Source organism: Solenopsis invicta, chromosome 16 (assembly GCF_016802725.1).
Source record: "Solenopsis invicta isolate M01_SB chromosome 16, UNIL_Sinv_3.0, whole genome shotgun sequence".
Taxonomy (NCBI): Eukaryota; Metazoa; Arthropoda; class Insecta; order Hymenoptera; family Formicidae; genus Solenopsis; species Solenopsis invicta.
Window position 1 is genome coordinate 8,473,059 of NC_052679.1, and position 22,455 is coordinate 8,495,513.

The 22,455-nt window shown below is 29.2% G+C and overlaps 1 protein-coding gene across 1 annotated transcript; it reads left to right on the top strand.

The window, feature by feature from the left end:
• The first annotated feature begins 4,246 nt into the window (after positions 1-4,246).
• Positions 4,247-21,281, top strand: LOC105205130. Its single transcript, XM_026140271.2, has 3 exons — positions 4,247-4,461; positions 15,824-16,104; positions 20,575-21,281. Exons 1-3 carry the CDS (start codon positions 4,420-4,422, stop codon positions 20,771-20,773), a joined length of 522 nt encoding a protein of 173 aa, XP_025996056.1. The 5' UTR covers positions 4,247-4,419; the 3' UTR covers positions 20,774-21,281.
• Positions 21,282-22,455: the final 1,174 nt, after the last annotated feature.

The window sequence follows — 22,455 nt, forward strand, 5'->3', positions numbered from 1 at the left end:
AATTACACAAAATTATTCAATATAGTATTTTGTTAATGTAGTTATCTAAGCGTGCTAAAAAGCTACTATCGAGATTTTTATATTAAAATATTTTTTCAATAAATCGATTATTCTAGATGCTACTTTAGGAACATTAGAGATACAATTTTATCTTTATTCTTTATTGAATTTTAAACAAAAATATAAAACACTTACATTGTACTTGCGTGATATTTCTGCACGCAGTTGTGCTAATTTGTAATTTACATGTGTCTTATACTGACAATATGAGTGAGCTAGTACTATAATATAGTAAAATATCCTAAAATTGCTTATTTTTACAACTTTACAACTATACGTTTCTCCAAGTTATAATATCAGCGTTAAAAAACTATAATTATCCTCAAGCTTGTTCTTCGTAAAGTTATTGTGAAACAATGTAATTTTTTTTAGGATGTATGATCGAAACAATCTCAACAAAAAAATGATTTATATTATTGGAAACATAATTTTTTGAAATTTTAACATATATTTAAATTCTATAAGATCATTATTGATTTCAAATGCATAAAGTTAAAATAATCAATAAATGTAATTTAATTAATTAACCTTATTATCAGAAATATGTAATATTTATATAGAAAAAACTATAAATGTATAAACTATGGATTTTTATTTCTTTAATTATCTAAACAAATCATGATTTTCTCAGTATTAATACAGTTTAGTTTCTAAAAAAATAAGGAATGCCTCTTTAGAAGGACTATCAGAATTAACAATTTTTCTCTAATATTTTTGTAACAATTTTTGTATTATTTTTTAACAGCGTTGCTATGTTCTTCATTATATTTTTTTGGTTTATCAAAAATCATCTTTAGTTCATAAACATATTTTTATTATTCTTTTAATTGTGTAAAACTACATGTTGAATGGAGTTGATTTTTTACAAGAACATAACGAAAGATTTGCTCTAAGTATTTATATAACTTTTATGTATACCGAAGTGTTTTAAGAAGTAACGTAACTTGTTATATCAATTGTTCGATGCATCTGTCATAAAATGGCATACAGTTCCATCTCTTCTTAAAAACCACGTGGTCAATCAGTTAAAAGTTTTAATATAATATTAGTTTTGTTTTAAATAATATTCTATAATTTTTATACATTTTGTAACAGTTTCATTTTTTGATCCTTACACACATCTTTAAGAGAGCGTTCAATTTCATTCTTATATTTGTGCGATCAATTATTACGGACGGAAAGTCTCGATCTATGAAATTCAATCCATGGGATTGACGTCGATCGAAGGGATCACTAATGTTATCGAATCGCGGAATGCGGGTTCGGCAACCGCAGTGGCATCACGACAGAAATAAAATGTCAACGGAGAAGCATCCCATTAAGATCCGAATGCATCCTATTAAAGGTTCAAAAGATCGCATTGTTCGCTCGCGTGCCCTTAAACGAGCTAGATCGCGGGGTCGTCGTGACAACGGTGGCCTTTAAATCGGTGACAATAAATCCACGTGTCGTCGTTCCTCGCGTGCCCGTGCGCACCCGTACATGTACTTGCGCCGGTTTCGCTTCACACATCCGTTTTCGTCATTTTACTTCACGGCGGAAATAAAATTTTGGAAACCTGAGATGCGTCGATGAATAACGAAACCATTTGAACTAATCCTTGTAAGTAATTCATGAAACGACATTTCCAAAAAATAATTGCGTCGAAAGTATATATGTCAACATAAAGCACTTGGACTAGATACAAATCAGGAAATAATTTTATGTTAAACTATCAAAATAATTATATAAGACATTTAAGCGTTGATAATACTGTCAAAAATTTTGATATTCTAGCTACCAGCTTAAATGTCCAATATAATTTTTTTGATGGCTCAATATACATATTTATTTTTAGATCTACATTTCTATTTTTAGCAAAATCGTTCTTTCCATATTTTATTTCTTAAAAAATCTGTTTAACAGAACTTTCAAAAATTGATTTTTGAAAAACTGTATTTAATAGAATAAAAAAAAATTTAATTCTTTCTTCTTTAAGTTGATTCTTCACGGTTGAAGATCCCCACTTGATACATGCTTACGCATGCTCCATGGTGACTTGGTGAACGTATTCTCGGCGATTAACCTTCCGCGCGAAAGATGGTGATCAATTAAAAATCTGATATGTTCTGGATTTAAACTTCTTTGACATGAAAAGCAGACTCTTACGCAATGATTATCACAAGTAAAATAAATTAAATAGACCCTAATCAATCCTTATATTAAAAAATTATATATGAAATAAAATTAATCTAATTGTTACACAATTTTGTTAATTCAATAACAATAATAATAAAATACATAACGCTTTTATTTTAAAGGGTTACATACCTTCTGAACGCTTAAAAATTACCGATTTTTGGGAATTTTTTTTGTAAAAGATAATCAATAAATTTTGGATGTCTACAACAAGGACATGTTTAATTGATTGTTAATGCATAAAAAATATTGTTTTAATTGGTTTTAATGTATTAAAATAAACTTTTATTGGGCAAAACACCTCTCCGGCATTTGCACTTTAGTGGACTGCGTAAAACAAACGAAAACCAAAACAAAAAGGTTATAATTTCACAGAATGATGTCATCATTAAGAATTGATAAGGTTTTCCAAATTTTATAAAAATGGAAAAATTATAGCATTTTTTTTAAATTCGATTCTTTTGACAAATTTTATGACCTTTGAATGTTTATAAAAATTGTTATAATTAAAAAATTAAAAAAATAGCTCGTCAAGTTTTACAGAATTAATTTTACATAAGTAAAAATTTGTTTTATCAAAAAAAAATGAAAATTGTTAAAGTTATCGTGTAAATACTTGGAGAGGTGGGCCCAAATGCAACTCTAATAAAAGTATATATAATTTAAGTAAGTTAAAACAGTTTTTAAAAATTATTTTTTTACACATTAATAATCAATGAAACGTGTCTTTTTTGTAAATATTAAATTTATTTCTTATTCTTTTCATTAAAATTTTCAAAAATTAGTAACGTTTTTAGCATTGAAAAGATATGTAACTCCTTAATAAAATGTTACTTATTTCAGGAATACTTGAATTAATAAGATTATTTTCAATTTAATTATCATTAACTAATATTGTTAATAACACCGTAAATTTACGGTGAGAAATGAATACCAGTAAGATACCAAGCAAAACAAATAACTAGCAAATTAATTTGCTAGTATCGCTTAAAACTTTTTACATCATTATATTTGAGCGTTTAAAATTAAAATATTTAAAGACAAGACTCTAAATTTTTCATGTGTTTTAAATTTAAATATGGTTTAAAACTAAAACATTTTTAAGTGCGTACTTAAAAAATAAAAAGAGAGCTAAAACATTTTAATATTTTAAAATGAATCACATCTTTCTCAAGTGCGTTCTTTCTATACACACGTAATACTCTTGATAGGCATTATTGTGCAAATATTACACAATAATGTCATCATGAATAATGAAAATTTTGCAATAATTGTGCTAAGATGATATGCCATAATGCTGCAATTTTATAGGAATAAAATTTCTGAATAATATTTATCAAAAAATAGACAAATTTAAATTTGAAGTATAAATATTTTACAATTATATCAAAACCATTTAATTATTTTATTTAAAATTTTTCCATGATGAGTAACACTTTATAAATTGTAAGATTTTATTATATATTGCAATATTTTTGTATTATAATTTAAGAATAATTGTGCACTTTTGTAAGCATATATACTATATATATATATATATATAGATTTTATATTTCTAAATGTTTCATACATATGCTACAACTAAAATATTTTTCTTAATTATTAAAGATTTTCTTTCCAAATATAATTTTGCAAATATACCAAATGATTTGCCGTGTCGTTATAGTTTTACAGAAATGCTATTTTGAAATTAATTAAGCAAATAGTTATCAATATTTTACAAAAAACTTATTAATGTATTAGTGTGTAGTATTTGCACATATATTTTTATGTCTATTTTTATAAATATTTCTACATAATTGTAGTTTATAATTTTTATGATTAAGATTTTATCATATAATTTAATAAATGTCATCCTATACGAGATGTATACGAAATATATTATAGTTCACTTTGCTAGTCGCGAGCAAACGGTAACTGCCGCTTGCGCGGATAGTCTGGTGGTGATTAGAGGGGGAGCACAGTATGGTGGATTCATCGTCGTTCATGTGGGTATATAAGAACGGGGGCTCGCAAGAGTACAAACTCGTCGACAGGACCCGATACACAGTTCTGGTGTGACAAAGGGTGCTCGTGATACGGAGGCGCTCCCGAGCCGCGTGCCGGGTGTCGCATAGTGCGAAGTGTCATCGCGTTCAGAAGTTTTCTTCACCATATATATCCTCGTTATCGTCGTCATAAATGACAACCACAATGGGTCGTCGTGAAATTATATTCTCGCTGGTAAGTGTTCCGCAGAGAAAGAGGCTATCGCGCTGCGAAATTAAACTTTAATGAGCATGAGAAAAATCGTCAAGGGACCTAATTTGTATATATTTAGAGGGGGCGGATGAGAAACAAAAGGTTCTTATAGTCAAATTGAGGGAAGGCAAAATTTGTAAATTTATTTCAGGGAAGAAAAAAGTAATCACAATTCTCCGTTTGAGTATTACTTTCTACTATACTTACTTTAAGATGGACTTTGAAAAAAAAATTGATTAAATTTATTTGAAAACTTGGTTGAATTAATTTGAGAAATAAACATAATAACTTTACAGTTTGATGAGATATAAACGATCTATAATTTTTATTAAAATAACAAAAGAAATTTGATTGCATGCACTTTGATTCTCCCGACTACATGGAAAAAGATCTATTAGTTCTATTAATTTAGTATATTCAATCATATCTGTCGAAATGAATCAGAATTCTTGTAGGAACTATTAGAATTATTAATTTTCTCATATGCTTTAAACCCAATTTTGAGAAAAGCAAATCATTTTATCACAATAACAGTGAAAAATCTTATAATGATGCGCCTTTTATTTTATTGTGATTTATTTTATGTCGCTTTTTTTGGTACGAGAAATAAAACGTTCTCATCTGATAGCAGTGACGTATACTGCTGCACTCGTCCAACCAGAAAGCGTTAATTAAGTCGTTATAATTATCATATCTAAATATATTAGTCGCATACTAAACTATTTAATTGTAATAACTAAAAATTTTATTTATTTTCACCAAAATTTGCTCAATCAAACATATCTTTCGAATGTCAATTATGATTGTTTTTTCCGTTAGGAAATTAATTTATAATACAAAATTTGTTAAAAATATAGGAGTTTTCTATCGTAAATAGTCCGAAAATTTTGAGTGTCTTGCGTCTTGCCATAATTCTTTTGACTTTTAAAACAATGTTCTTGAGTAGTTCTTCTTAGAGACAATTAGAAAAATATAAATAAAGTAATAACAATATAAACGTAACAATAATTTTTTGTGTAAATATTGATGTTATTTATAATGTTATTGGTAATTTTTCTAATATTTATTTTAAATTTGACATTTTCAGGTCTATCTTCATTAAAAACTTTTATATTTTAAAAAAAATGTCTATTACATAATAAATTTTGTACATCACAAATACAGTAAATAATACCTAAACAAAGAGAGAACTGTGTCTATTTATTTCACTAAAAAAGAATTCGCAAATTTTGCCTTGAATTTAACCATACAAATCTTCCTTGATATAATTCATGTTTTAAAAATTGATTTCATTTGTTCACGAAGTTCGCAGGCCTACGTCAATCACCGTGATTCTTAATTAATGCTGAATAATACTTTTTAATTGTTACAATCTCCAATTTATGCAAATTGCGCGCCGCATATTCGTCGAAACATGAAACAGCCAGAATATGTAATATTAATGTTTTAAGAGCCTCTACATTGAAAAATGATTTTGTAGAAAATACAAATATGAAAATAAATATGTTGAATCATTAAAACAATTACATTGCACACTGGAAAAAAAATTTGGTAACTTTACTAAATTTCGTAATTGGTAATTATTTTTTAATGATCCAACATAATTATTTTCATATATCTGTATTTTCAACAAAATTGTTCTTTCCATTTTTTTCAGTGTATAAAATTCCCCTCCACGGAAAAACTGTAAAGAATTTTATTTAGTTTGATACATAAACCAAACAAATCTACAGATTTAAGTTTATCGTTATTGAATATTATCTTTCTAAATGGAATTTTCTATCATAAAAGAAAATATTTTTGCAATTATAAAATTATTCCAGTTATGATAGCTTTCAATAGCTTCGACTGTTAACCTTCAACCAGTTATTTCGAAACATTAAATCATTTTTAAAATTCATCATTTCTGATTTTTCAAATTTTTTATTTGAAAATAAACGGAGCTTTATTCGTGTGCCAAGCTCGCAAGTTGTCAATCGAAAGTCTGCCCACTTAGGACGATAGAAGAACATAATTTGCGACTCGTCGCGACTCCCGCGTTGCCGTAAATTACTCCTCCGGCGAAGTTCCCCATGCTGGAGAACGCGGGAGGCGCGCTACCGAAGATTCACGCAGGTGCTGCGTGCCTTTCGCAGCTAATGGCGAATTGCTCATAAATTGCACGTGGCAAGTCGCATTGCGAAGCAGCGCGCGGCGCATTTCGCACCTTTGTGGAAGGATGCGCAATCTCGCTGACTGAATGTCGTTACACCACAGATGCGACGTAATCTAATAAATATAGAACGAAATAAAAATTCTGCTAGATCGATATTTCTAAAGTTGCGCGCACAAGTTACGCCTGCGGGTTTATTTTAATCGCCGAAGCGCGTTGAAGTATTAATAGGCTTTATTAATCCTTTTAAAGTGTAAATTAACGCGGCGTGCATCAGTTTAATCTCTGAAATAAATCAAACTCATAAATTCTCAAGTATGTTAATTTAAGTTTAAATTAACATAATCCGAACAAACGCAGTTACAACTGCTATGTAAGGAACGTAAGTATAATCCCACACAAATAATATAAAAGACTTACAAATTAATTATAATTATTTAAACATTTTATAAATATTTACTAACGTAACTATTTTTGTACTCTTATCCCATACAGCACAGAAGGCTGCAGAAATATTGTTGCTACATTGCTGCAACGTTGCAACAATATTATTGCAAGTTTTGTGCTGTATGGGATATTAGATTGAAATTTATTTTTTATTATATTTCTATATATATATATATATATATATATATATATATATAGAGAGAGAGAGAGAGAGAGAGAGAGAGAGAATTTAGATTTTAATCGACATATTGAATAAAGATTTTATGATTTTTTTCTTCAGATCTATAAAAAAATATGTATAAAATATTTATACATGTTTAAAAAGTAAATAGTAATAAATCTTTATAAATATTTATCATAAATAACGTGTCCTATTTGAGATGATTTTGACACCTACGTAGTGTAGCTATTATATTAGAGATTTGTTAGGCTTAAATCCGATAATTATTGTGCCAATCACTAGTCAATTTATGTACTAGTTTAAACTTTATATAAATTATTAAATACGTTAATTGTATAATATCAGCAATTGTTAGTCAATTCGACGACTTGATATTCTCAATAAATGCCGATTAACTATTTCTATTAATCCTCCGATTATGCAACGAATGGATTCTTTCGCCAACCTTTCCATTACATTTCCCCTCTCGCGTCAGCATTTCTCTTTTGGGAGGAGAGAGGCGAGCGATTAACAACGCCAGAGAGATTAACTCGGCATAACTCGCCTAGGATACTTTTAAGTGCCAATTTTGTTTCTCTCGCAGAAATAAAAGATACCATCGCGCCGTTGAGCGCCAGAGTATCTGTCTCCGGCTGTAATATACCGCGCAGCATCAGGGGTTGAAAGTTCATCATTGGCGTGAAATTCTCACGTCTTCCAAAGGAGACCGCGGCGCGGGGGCCGTGTCGGAGATAATTGCGTCTTCGTAAACTCGCAGCCGGTTATCGGGCCCCGAAGCGTTCAAAACGCGGACCCGGCCGACTGCGGTCATCGATTAAATAGAAAGTGTCCTTTCCCGAGGGATCTACCTCCATCGTCGTACCGCACATGCACACGTCGCGAGCGGCGATCCTCGGCTGATTATCCAACGATGCGGTGTCGCGGGGTCATCTGCGGCAATATTCTCTGGTTGTTCCGCAGATAGATGCAGTTCATTAATCCTCTTGAACAGCTTAAAGAGACGCTATTAATCTTTCGTTTTGCAAAATCGATTTTCTTAAGAAAGAAACCCCGGTATCTTCCAGGACTTACCTTGTAAACATTTACAGTTTTGTCCTGATTTTTTTTTATGTGGAATCCTAACTTTTTAAGTTACGAAGCTTGCTTTAGAGCACAGTGCAATATTATTTGTAGCACACGATTAAAATGAATCTCTGTAAAGGTATTTAAATATATAGATATCCTGAAATTAAATGTCAAGAGCATATAGAGAATCGAAAAGAAAAAAATCTTTTAAAGATTTGCCTGTTTTTGCTTTATTTTGGAGAAAATTGCAAATAACAAAAAACTTTTTATTTTTTTTATCTGAATTTTTTACGTAAATTACGTTTTTTATTCAAAAAGAGTCAAAAAACTTTTACTCTTTTATTTATTACATATTGTTACATTTATTCATATTATTATACTTCCGTAATATTGCTCAAAATGTTGAACTCTTGCAACATGCAAGTATTGTATTTAGTGCTGACAGTTCGTATTGGTGATATTTGGTATATTGCAGTCATGATTCCATATTTCAGTTACTCTTTTGAGTACGATTAAACAATATTAATAAAATATTCAACAAAATTAATAAAACTCTAACAATATACAATATAAATTTTGAGTAATACACCTAATTTTTACACATGTTTTCGAAACGATAATACATTAGATATGAACAAGAAATATATATAAAATGTACACAAATCAATTTTTGTTTCTTAGATAAATAATAAATAAGTAAAAAAATGAAAATTTTTTGACATTGGACTTTGTTCAAATAAAAAATATAGTCCAGGTAAAAAATTCAGGTAAAAAGTTAAAAGACACTTTTTTTTATTTTTTACGATTTTCTCCAAAACGAAGCAAAAAATGAACAAATTTTTAAAGGAGGGAAAGAAGTGAATCAATAGGCGCCGGTTTAAATGAAATTTCTAGTTTATTATTAGTTGTTGACAGAACGATAGCAGAATGTTATTGAGTGCACATTATGTTTGATAAGTTCAAATGTAGTTCAAGGTGAAAGTCTTAGTTTGCATCCTGACAGAACAGTAAGTTATTAACGAAAGGAAGTCATACGATGAAATCTGACGCATTTAATATAATTATTTCATGAAATGGTGATAATTATTAATGACCTAATCAAAATTTATAAAAAGAAATATGAATGTTGAGGTCGATTGATGCCAATCGCATTTGGGAAATGTATGATGATGTTAGATTATGATGCATTTCTTTAGTGGAGCACGATTAATCGGACATTCGTCGAAGAATTATAATTGTATCTGTTGATCAAGATTAAACCATAAACATGTAAGATAGACCCAACATTAGCTATATATATGTGAAGTTGACAGAACGGAGCAAAAGGCAAAATGCGGGGAAATCTTTCTTTGTCTGATTCTCTAGTTAGCTATTTTTTATTTCTAAGAATTTCTATCAATGATATGCACGCAAAAAGGACAGCATTTCCCACACTTTGTCTCTCACTCCGTTCTGTCAACTTCATCTTTTAGACGAATCAGGTAAATGCTGAGTCCATCTTATATGTGTATGAGTTAAACTATGTCAATATTTTGATAAATATTGATTCGAGATTTTTACAAAGAAATAAATGTCTAGTGACTCTAATATAAATAATAACAACAACGAATATCTGTATTGTCTGTATCATTATGATAAACGTTTATCATAAAATTACATCATATTAAAAGAGGATATATGATGGAATTTGACGATGAATCATATCCGAAGAGAGATTGGGTCTGTGTACCCTCAAGAGATAAAGTGGATAAAGACATTCGCTTGTAATATTACAGTAGTAAATTATAAGGTCAATAATACAGCGATAATTTAAAGGAATTGTGTGACCATAAACATTTTTCATTCCCTTGCGATTAGTCGTGATATTCTTTAATGAATCAGATTCTAAATATCTGATATGGATAATCAAGATGCAACTATAATATAGACAACACTTCGGAGAGAGTAATCGATAAACATAAATGATAAGCACGATCATTTTAAACGCGCAATGAGAGTCCTAACAAACAGAAATAAATTGAAAATTTATGATCCATTTTCATTCATTTGAATATATTTTGAATTATAAAACAGCAATTAAATCATTTCAATTCTGTTTTAAAATGGATTAGATAATCCACGAAAATTTCTTTTAAATTAAAAAAATAGAAGTCACATTATTTCAATCCAGTTTGATGAATTCAAATGGATTGCATAAACCGCATAATTTTTTTTAATTGAAAAAAATTGAAATCTCATAATTTTAATCTCACTTCGTGGATTAAAATAGATTCATGGAATTCTTAAACTTTAATTGGACAGAAATGAATTCGTATGGTCATTGCCGAATCCAAATTCCTGATTTTTTAAATCCATTTCTATCCATTTTTAATTTTTTTAATCCATTTCCGTTTGCTGAAGTGATCACGTATCGCGCGTATTGCGTACGAGTGCGACGAGTGTGTGTCATGTCTCGGGTCACTGCGAAAAAATGTTGCGATAAACGTCCAGCGAATAGCTATCGGAACGATCAATTCATTGGCCGCTCGAATAGCGCAATTGGAACGTCTGAAGAATGTCTGAGAAACGTCAAGCGAAGAAGGGGAGCGGGAAAACACGATCTACGCTTCACCGAAGATATGAAATATATACACGTTAACTGGTTAACTATCCAGCAAACAAAAATGAATTGAAATTGTTAGAAATCAATTCATTTCGACATTTTCGAATTCACGTTTCAGATTTTTCAAATCTATTTGAATCCAAGAACAATATAAATACATCCGAATTCAACATAAATAATTCATCTCGCACTTCATTCACTACATTTGAATCCAAAAATAATAAAATGGGACATAAATGTATCCAAATTTAAAGTAATTAATAAGTAGCTCATTTCGTATTTCAATTCATTTGAATCTAAAAATAATATAATGGAGACATGAATCTATCTGAATTCAAAATAATAAATAACGCATTTCGTATTTCAATCCATTCGAGTTCTTTTGAATCCAAAAATGCTCTGGAACTCGAGAAGCGCGAAATCAGATAAATAAAAATAAATTAAAAATTCAATTTATTTAAATTTATTTTTGCTTGCTGAATAACTGTACCTCGATCCTCGACGATCCTCGATCCATGGCGCGTCGACGGAATGCGATTATTAAAAATTGCCTCAATACTCAACCACTTTCATGGTTGAGTATTGAGGCAATTTTTAATAATCGCAAATTAATTAACGCAGTAACTTTGATATACATCAAACCACGACGATTTCTCGAGGCTGCTCGGAATGTTCGATGTATATGTATATGTATTAAGTAATTTAGAGAGAGTTACTCTTGCTTTACAATTAATATTGCGTACAGTGGAGAGTTTGTTACAAGTGCTAAAACAACATTAAGACCATCCCTACAAAAAACTATCAGCTTTTTCCTACGTCTGATCTGCGCGAATGAATACGACGAGCGTGTGATCGACGCTACCTTATCGACTTTAGAGGAATTTTAGGAACGTGATAGCGGATATATGGTAATAAGCGTTATTGCATGTATTAAACCTAACCGATGAATGTGAGCAAGTGTTAGGATGTTGGATAGAAATACCGAAATTTATAAAAAAGAAACGATGAGCAATGGTTAATGTGAAATCTGCAAACAATCTGTTGCGGTTTTGTGTGGGCGGTAATTGCCGTTCTGTACAATGTACGAATGTCCTGCCGATAGAAACGTGTATAGAATATTACAAAATCCTTATTCTCTCGATGTTGAATCTCGAAGGCATTGAGTTTCTAAAAACTTTCAAACAAATTGAAAACTTAAACGTCTAAACAATGTTTCTATTAACGTTCATCGTTCGAGAAAAAAAGAGAATCAGAAAAAATACGATTGTACCTCTATATCTCATCGAAAAAGGAAAGATACTTTAACTTGTACCTAGCTACTTTTTGTATGGTCAAAAATTTGTCATAACATAACCGCGCAATTGAGTAAGCGTTAAAAAAATATATACGGAGTGTTCAAAAAGTTCCGGGACGGCGAAATATATTGAAAACTAAGCATTTTAGAAAAAAGTATTTCAGATAAAAGTTGTAGGGTTTTAAAAGATCTATTTATTGATCTTATCAGTTTGACCTTAGATGGCGTTGCCAAGGTCAGATTGAAATCACATTAACTTTTTTAAATGGAACACTCTATTTTTGTTTCCAGAATCTAATAGCTGATGTATGTCAAAAGCTTTCCAAAACTCTACAAGTAAGTTTATTTTTGTTGAGTACTTTCCGAGTTGTCGAGTTTGAAAGCTACAGAGTACTGTAATTTTTAACCGTCATAACTCGGAAAGTACTTAATGAAAATAAACTTATTTATAGTGTTTTGAAAAGTTTTTGAAATCGACTACAAGGAAATGCAATAAAAAATATAGAATGTTAGGGAAGTACCGATACTCTTTAATTAGGGAACTCCGATATTCTAACATTATATCTTTTAGTGCATTTTCTTGTAATCGATTTCGAGAACTTTTTAAAACACTATAAATAAGTTTACTTTTGAAGTACTTTCCGAGTTATGACGCTTGAAAGTTACAATACACTGTAGCTTCCAAGCCTCACAACTCGAAAAGTACTCCACAAAAATAAACTTTCTTGTAGGATTTTGGAAAGCTCTTGACACCAGCTATTAGATTCTGGAATCAAAAATAAAGTATTTTATTTCAAAAAATTAATGTGATTTTGATCTGACTTCGGCAACGTCATCCAAGGTCAAACTGATAAGATCAGTAAATAGATCTTCTGAAACCTTTTTGAAACTTTTATCTGAAACACTTTTTCCTAAAATGCTTAGTTTTCGAGATATTCTGCTGTCCCAGAACTTTTTGAACACCCTGTATATGCGACAGGTACACACACAAAAATTAATATCAAATTAAAAATTCATTGTATTATATATAAATAAAAATATAAAATCTTATAGTTTGTTACTTCATGTAAACAAATTATGATTGTTTATGATTATCAAAGTCTTTCAAGATTTTATATTCTGCTTATACACATATAAAACAATAAATTGTTAATTTGATACTAATTTTTTTCTATGTAGGTATGACATTTTACTATGTGTATGAAATGCGATAAGAAAAAAAAGTTACGAATAATACATATTAATTCCCACATCGCAAATATCTATACTACTATATAAGCGTAAAGTTGATAATTCACAGCAGAGGAAAACAAATAATTGCGCTGTCCTTCCACAAATGCAGCTTTCACAAAACAACGTTGCACTTGCGCATAATGCGATTGATCAATCGACGAATTAAAAATTTTGCCCATAATTACATAAATCGGCGTATCGAGCAAGAGAGATATTCGTTACTGATGTACTCACGGTTGAACTTACATCTAATAATGCTTTTTAGAATGCAAGGCATTGCCGCATATGCAAAATGTTTAAATCGAAAGATACACACATACGCGGCACTTGACCGAATATTATAGAGATAGAGATCTAGTGGGCTCGGATCGCGTTGAAATTAAGATACACGAAAATGTCTCGCTCCAAGTAAACGTGAGGAATTTAAATTGCAAAAATTCGTATATTACTACCACATTTTTTTTACAATTTGGCAGGTTACATCCATTTTATTATCAAAGAGATGTTGTCAATCGGGAGAAGATTTAATTTATTGCCACGGATGAAAAAACATACCCAGCAAACAAAAATTGAAATGGATAGAAATGAATTCATTTTGACATTTTTGAATTCGCGCTACAAATTTTTCGAATTTGTTTAAATCCGAAAATAAAATGAATGATAAATAGCTCATTTTGTATTTCAACTTATTTGAATTCAAAAATAATATAATGGAGATATAAATACATCCAAATTCAAATTGATGAATAGTGCATTTCAATTCATTTGAATCCATTTAAATTTTAAATCCAAAACCCTCTTCACTCCTCTGCGCTCCTGGGACTTTGGTACCCTCTTATCTTTCTACTTTACATAGTTCAGAATGTGTAATAAGCAACGTTAAAGGGCCTAGCCGAATAAGTATGGTGAAAATGCCCCCACGGCTTTCCGAGCCTTTTTTTCTAAGATAACTTATTTGAAAAGACTCTTACATACCAAATTTTAAATTTCTATATGAAGACGTGACCAAGATATAGTGAAAAAACGATTTTTTTACATTTTCACAATTTTCGTAACAAATCAAACAAAATTTTGAAAAAATTCTGAAAAATCAATTACACTTAGACATCAATAAAAATATTTTTTACATTTGTTTTTGATGCAAATTTTGTTTATAAAAAAATGTAAATTACTTTTAAAAATTTTTTCCACCCTGATTTCGTTGACTTACCACCTTGAAAAAATTACATATAATCTCTGTTCCCAACTTTTAAAAAATATTTTTTTTCAGATTATTTCAAAAAGTGCATCACAATGAAAAGAATTAAAATAACATTTTTTCGTTAATTTTTTTCAAAAAATGAGCAGGTAAATTGTTTTTATCAGTTTTTTAACGTTTTATTTGTCTATAAAATTCCATATTGAAATGTTTTGCTGATCACAAGTTGAAAGTTAGTGATAGCTACATAATTTTTTAAATTTTATAATTCCATAACATAAGGTTTTTATTTCACATTTGTGAAGGTAAATCGTTTTTATCAACTCTTTAACGTTTTATTTGTCTATAAAATTCCATATTGAAATATTTTACTGATTATAAGTTGAAAGTTAGTGACAGCTAAATTATTTTTTAATTTTTATACTTTCATAACATAAGTATTTATTTCATATTTATGAAATAAAGACCTTATGTTATGGAATTATAAAAATTAAAAAATAATTTAGCTATCACTAACTTTCAACTTGTGATCAGCAAAATATTTCAATACAAAATTTTATAGACAAATAAAACGTTAAAGAATTGATAACAACTAAAGAAAGAAACAATTTACCTGCTCATGTTGCGAAAAAAATTAACAAAAAAATGTTATTTTAATTTTTTTTATTGTAGTCCATCTTTTGAAAAAATCTGAAAAAAAATATTTTTGTAGGAGTTGGGAACAGAGATTCACTTGTAATTTTTGTAAGGTGAAAGGTTCATCAACGAAATCAAGGTGGAAAAAATGTTTAAAGGTTATTTCATTTGTTTATAACCAAATTCGCACCAAAAAAATGTAAAAAATATTTTTATTAATGTCTAAGTGTAATTGATTTTTCAGAATTTTTTCAAAATTTTGTTTAATTTGTTACTGAGAAAATTGTGAAAATGTAAACAAATCGTTTTTTCGCTATATCTTGGTCACGTCTTCATATAGAAATCTAAAATTTGGTATGTAAGCGTCTTTTCATATAAGTTATCTTAGAAAAAAAGGCCAACTCAAAAGCCGTGGGGGCATTTTCACCATACTTATTCGACTAGGCCCTTTTACTTTAAAAAATTGATGTTTTGGTCATTTTTTCAAATAAAACTCTACCTTTAAAAGTCATACATGTAAAGAACAATTTCCACAGATTTGGTGTTTGTTGTCGTTTCCGGCGTCTTTTACCGAGAGACTATCCCCGGATCAAAAGGCACCACAGTTTGCACGCGGCTCCGGCGGCCTGATCCTAAAACCCCCTTTCGAGGACGAGCAGAGAGCAGCTGCGGGTCGGTCGATCACTACGAACGTCAACGAAGACGAGATCCAACGAGAGGAGATTGCCACCCTGAAGGACGTAGATGGAGAACTAGTCCGAGTGGTGGAGGGATCCTATTCTTACAAGAGTCCCGAAGGAATCCCCGTTTCCGTTCAGTAAGAATTCAAACTTATTCTTCATTAATAATAATTTTGCTACTTCTTCTGCCAAGATGTTTTCCTGAATGTTGTTGACGTATGTTTAATCTGTGTTCTTGAGTAAGTTTACTTAAGCTTTATTGTTTAAACGAAAGTTTAAATGTTTCCAAACTTGTTGAACTGCAATTTTATTTGAAATCATAGTCTTTCAAGTTTCCACTGTTCACTTGGAAACTTAAAGCTTACAAGGAACACTAGGCAACCCAAAAATTCAACAAAATCTGAAACTTTGTATACGAATAAAGGAGTTCATCCATAAGACAAAGATATTTTTTGTTGGTGCCCAATCTCAGTTTTAAAGGATCAAAACACCCCTTTGAAAAAAATCGGTTTTTTTCTTTCAAAACGTGTATTGTCAAAATTATAAGAGATAGAGAAAAATGTTTTAAATAAAAGTTGAATGACTCGAAGAGTACTTTATAACAGCAAAAAAAAATTTTTTTTTAATTTTTTAATACGTTTTCCCACCACTTAAATTTGTTTTAAAAAATTTTCAAATATTTTAATGACAGATTTATAGCTTATTTTTATACAAACCCAACCATATATCATAAAGTGTCTTTCCGATGTACCAAATATTGTAATATCGAACTCCTTATATGTATACATGCAGATTTATCTCATACGTTTCGCTAACGTCGCTAATTACGCGAAAAAGCGTTGAAGGCAAATCAGTATAGTACAATGAATATTAAAATAAAAGATTTCTTTAATAATAATAATAATAATAATAATTAAATTAATAAAATAATAATGAGTTTTTTTAACTCGACTGCTAAAATCAGTCAAATATTTTTGGCAATGTTAAAGTATGTACGTAATACTTTGAACAATTAAAAACGAGTTATAAATAGAGAAATTATTATTTTTACAAAATATCGTTTATTTAATTTCGACTGTGGAACAGCTGATCGTAATGGTCAATGTATTTTATTGATTATAGTTTTAAAGGCTTAGGAAAAAACCCGTTCTTTTTTTTCAATTTTTCCGTGGATTTTTTCGGTTTTTTCTCAGGGGTAGAAAAATTCATTGGAAAAATTCACAAAGTGTTATACTATAGTGGTATCTTATCAGTATCAAAGTTACCTATTTCATGATGTGATTTCTTAACTCTAGCTCGCCACACTTATGTTCGAGTCCGTAGTTTGCCATACTTCTGTTCGTAAGACAGCTCGATTTTTCGTCTTGTCACTCATACTAATTAATATTTTAAAACTTGTATTGTAAAAATTAAAAAATACGTAGTCTAAATATCATGCTCATAAGATAATAGCAAGTTGAGAGGACGATTTGAAATAATTAAATTTATAACAATTATATAAAGAAAGAAGTAAACTATAAAACGAGATTATAATTCAGAATTTTACCGAATCAGGATATGACAAACTAAAGTTAAAAATCTGTGTTAATGAAAAATAATTAAAAAATTGTCCGTATAAAGTTAAACTAATATTAATTTCCGTTCTCAAAGTTTTTCTGTTTATTTATGATAATGTGAATACGAGGGAAACAAAAAGCATATCATCAAACATAAATAAAAACAGAATTAGTGTATTTTTTAAATAAAATAAAACGTATATACTTCTTGATAATGGCTAATATTCTAAAATTTATTCAACTAATTAATATAAATATTAACTTGAATTAGTCTTTAAACTAGTTGCTAGGATTACATTTGTTCTTAAAATAGTTTTTTTAATAATTATGATAATTATTAAACCTCAAGTGATGTACATTATTCTAAATATAAACATAAAAAGTAGCTCAATATTGATTCCAGCACTTATACAAGGTGTCTTACTTTAATAATATTGTAAAATTAGCTAGCATGTCATTTACATAGGAAAAACAACAATTTTTCGGAAAAAAAACAATTTTTCAGAAAAAAAACCGGAATTTTTCTGCGATTTTCAGGATTCGAAAAAAGCGGTTTTTTAAAAACTATATTATTGACGCTATTTTGCATACCAGATGGTAAATAAGACATTTACTGGAACTCTATTTTTTAATAATGCAAAGTCACATTGATAACTAGACTATATTTTGGATACCAGACGATAAATACGATATTTTTTAGAAATTTATTTTCTAACATTTAATCTATTCGCGCGGTAAATAAATGTATGTAATTGCGTCATTTGAGTTGTATAAATATGTCCAGGAAAGAACTACTTCCAGTTTCATTTGCGACGTCAATCAGTCATCACTATTCTGAAAAGGTAGTAATCATCGCTTGACAGAAATTTCTTTAAAATGACGTCGTTTCATGTAGCAAACGTAACAAACATGTTAGCTACTATGTTTCAAATTGCAAGTTCCAGGAAAATCCAAATAGAGATTTTAACGGTCGAGTTCAAAAAACTCATTATTATTTTATTATTTCAATTATTATTATTATTATTATTATTATTAAAGAAATCTCTTATTTTAATTTTCATTGTACTCTACTGATTTGCCTTCAACGCTTTTTCGCGTAATTAGCGACGTAATTAGCGACATTAGGGAATATGAGATGAATCCGCACGTATGAGATGAATCCGCATGTATAGCGTATATATAAGAAGCTCGATATTGCAATATTTTCAAAAATGGTACATCGCGGAAAAACATTTTATTATATATGGTTGAATTTGTAAAAATAAACTATAAATCAGTCATTAAAATATTTAAAAATTTTTTAAAACAAATGTAAGTGATGGAGGAATGTATTAAAAAAATTTTTTTTTTAATTTTTTTATCACTGTTATAAAGTATTCTTTGAGCCATTTAAGTTTTAATCAGACACTTTTTTCTCTCTCTTTTATAGTTTCGACGAAACACACTTCAAAAGAAGAAAACCGATTTTTTTTCAAAGGGGTGTTTTACCGTCTAAAAGTGAGATTGAGCACGTATAAAAAAATACGTGTCCCTTATTTTGATCTGTACGACAACATATTAAAGACTCATCAAATCGAAAGGGGGGACGAAGGGGGAAAAAAAATTGAAAAAAGAGCATTCTCTAAGCAAAATGTTGTAGTTTATAAAGCGTTGTTTGAATTGTTCGAAAAAATTTTTTTGTCGAGCTGCAAAGTGTCAAAAATACGAAATTTTAAGGAACAAAACAAGGTGTGCTTTTTTAATGCATAAAACAAGGAAATTAAAAAAACTTTCAAAATTTGTTGATTCAACGTTAAAGTTGAAACTTTAAGCTTTAAAATGTTTTTTTTTTATTTTTTATCTGTGATGATTTTTCACCAAGCTACAGCCATTTAAAAATAGTCTAATTTTTGGTATCTGGAAACCTTATTTTTTGTTGATGAGTGTATTTTTTTAAACTATGTGTATTATATGATACGATATATGATACGATATTTTTATATTAACATAAAAATCGAATACTTTTATTAATAAAAAGTTAAAAATTGCAAATATTATGCAAATATATGGATAAAATGAAATATTATAAGAAATATAAAAAATTACCTATTTTCAACTTTGGCACTTTCAGCCAAGGAGTAAATCGTGCACTTTGAATTTTTTACGTCGATCTAAGCTATTGAAATAATAATCATTAAAAAGCACTACAGTGCTATATACCCCTATCAACAAAGTTTTTTTTTCTGAAGAGTACTACAGGCACGTATAGTACGTACTGGGCTGCGTTTAGAATAAACGTCCGGAGATATGTACCCATGATATCATTTTATTCTTTTTGTTTATCGAACTTCAAACAACGAGAAAATGATATCTGGGTGCATCCAAAAGTTTGTTCTAAACCCACTCCTGTACCGGTGTATAGTACATACGCGATACGGGAAATTTTATTCGAGTGACCCCACATTGTCTACTAAGGATTAAAATGGTGTGAATGACTCGTGAAACTCTTTTTATATTAAAAAAATAAAAACCACTTTATTTCAACTTTGTTTCATGGATTAAAATGGATTATATGGCCTGCGTAACTTTTTTGAATTGAAAAAAAATCTAATAATTTTTATCTCACTTCATGGATTAAAATGGATTCAAAGAATTCTTAAACTTTAATTAGATATAAATGCATTCATATGGCGATTATCAAATCCAAATTCTTTATTTTTTTGAATCCATATATTTCTACCTATTTTGAATATTTTGAATCGATTTCCGTTTGTTAGGTACTTAAATGAAGGACTTTTGACATTTAAAAGGATGACACTGAGAATGACTCTAAAGTGAATCAAAACGTTCGTTCGCATGTGTCACTAAAGATGAATAAACATTTCTAATAATATTAATTGTGTGGGCATCAATATCCGCGTTGTACTCTCATTTATTGCCTTATATGTAATCTTTTATTGTGTAAAATCATATTGCATATCTATATCTTAATAATGTTTCTAAAACATTGCATTACAATAGCCTCCAATATTCTCTGCCATGGGTATAAACCACAAATTTTGCATTCGCAAGTTACGTCGCTGACGAGAACGGGTACCGGGCTGGATTTAGAATAGGAGCCGCTGCAACTGGCGTGATGAGAGGACCTCGCATCGGACCCCTGAAACCTGCTGTCGGAGAGCCTTACATCGGACCTCTGGGGCCAGGGCCAGGCACTATGTATCTGCCGTCAAACCCGAACACTGATCGGAGTTATTTACCGCCTCAATGAAGGCTGACCTGAACACGCTTCCGTTTTGTGAGCATGATGGTTGATTAAGCAGAAGCTCTGCGCTATCGACAATATTTCTCGCAGAAAGCTGGAATAATTTTCTCTGTACAGAAATACCACGAGTGGTCTTTAAAATACGTTTGAATTAATTAAAAAAGAAAACAAGATTGAAGGGTACATGACAGAACCTCATATTTCGGCTAATTTCTATCATTTGTTTTTGACAATCTTGACGCTTGTATATAGCTTATTGAGATATTTAATTCGAGAATCTATTACACACGCACAAACGCGCGCGCACACACACCTACACATACACATAAATTTATGTGTAAATATTTAAAAAAAGAGATTAAAAATTTTTTTAGATTTAATAAGCTTTTTCAGAAATAGAATAACAAATCTTAAAATATTTCATGTACCAAAAAGTCTAGAGAAGATGTAAACTTTCTCACAATCAGTACCTCTGAAAAATATTTCAATTTATACAAAAAAATCTGAAAAAGTTTATAAAAGATTATAAAATTATACAAAATTTCTAAAAAATTAAATAAAGAATTCTAATTTAAATAACAGTTTAAATAATGAAATTAAAATTTTTTAGAGATATTTGTTACATTTTTTACTTTTCAAAAATAACATATATAAAGTATGACTACTTGGAGAAACGCATTTCCTCAAAGTAAAACAATCTAGTAAAATACATTACTGACATCAATTTTAAAATTGAATATTTGAGCTTCTATTAGCACGTTAAAATCGACAGAAATTTTTAAAATATTTTTCTCTATCCTCATTTTTCCTTTAAATCCCCTCTTATATATATTTACACTTGCAAAGTAAACTTTATGCATGTGATTATGTTCTAAGTTTTGATCGTGTCCAATGACAATAATTTATATTCTGACATTTTAGTACTGCGATAACAAACCTTGACGTACGGTTCATCATTTAGTAAGATACCCGAACCGAATAAGGCCCACCTAACTTATTTTATTTTTTATAAATTTTATTTACAAAGATATTGAAATGAACCAAATGAGAATAAAATGTTTATTTCAACCACTTGCCAAAATAAAATTATCATCTATATAAAACAATTTTAAATAAACAAAAAAGAAATTTCTTTTAACTCTGACATTGGGCTTTATTAAATTCTTGTGCTTTTAATAAGGCCCGAATTAAAAATAAATTGAAAATAACAAATTAAACATATTTTCTAACTTACTATTAAAATGATTATTAATCACAAATACGAAATTCTTTAAAATCTATTTTACTGTAAAACATTACAATTATTTTTAATTTTGTCTATAATTAATATTTTAACTTTAAAAAATTCTGACTATTTTAGTGCAATTTTAGCTTATGGAATGTTAGCGTCATTGAAAATCATTATTCTCTGTTGCAAACCACATACATAATAAACAAATGGCAATAGCTATAACAATAAATGTATAAGTGGGCCTTAATAATAATACATTATTTATAAAAAAGTATACTTATTCGAAAAAATCGATATATATATATATATATATATATATATATATATATATATATATTTGTTTTTTTCTAGAGAAGAAAAAAGTTAGGTAATATTATAATATGTTGTAATAAATCACAAAATAATGTATACTTATTAAATTTACAACAAATTTTTATGAAAACGGCTGATTTTCCCA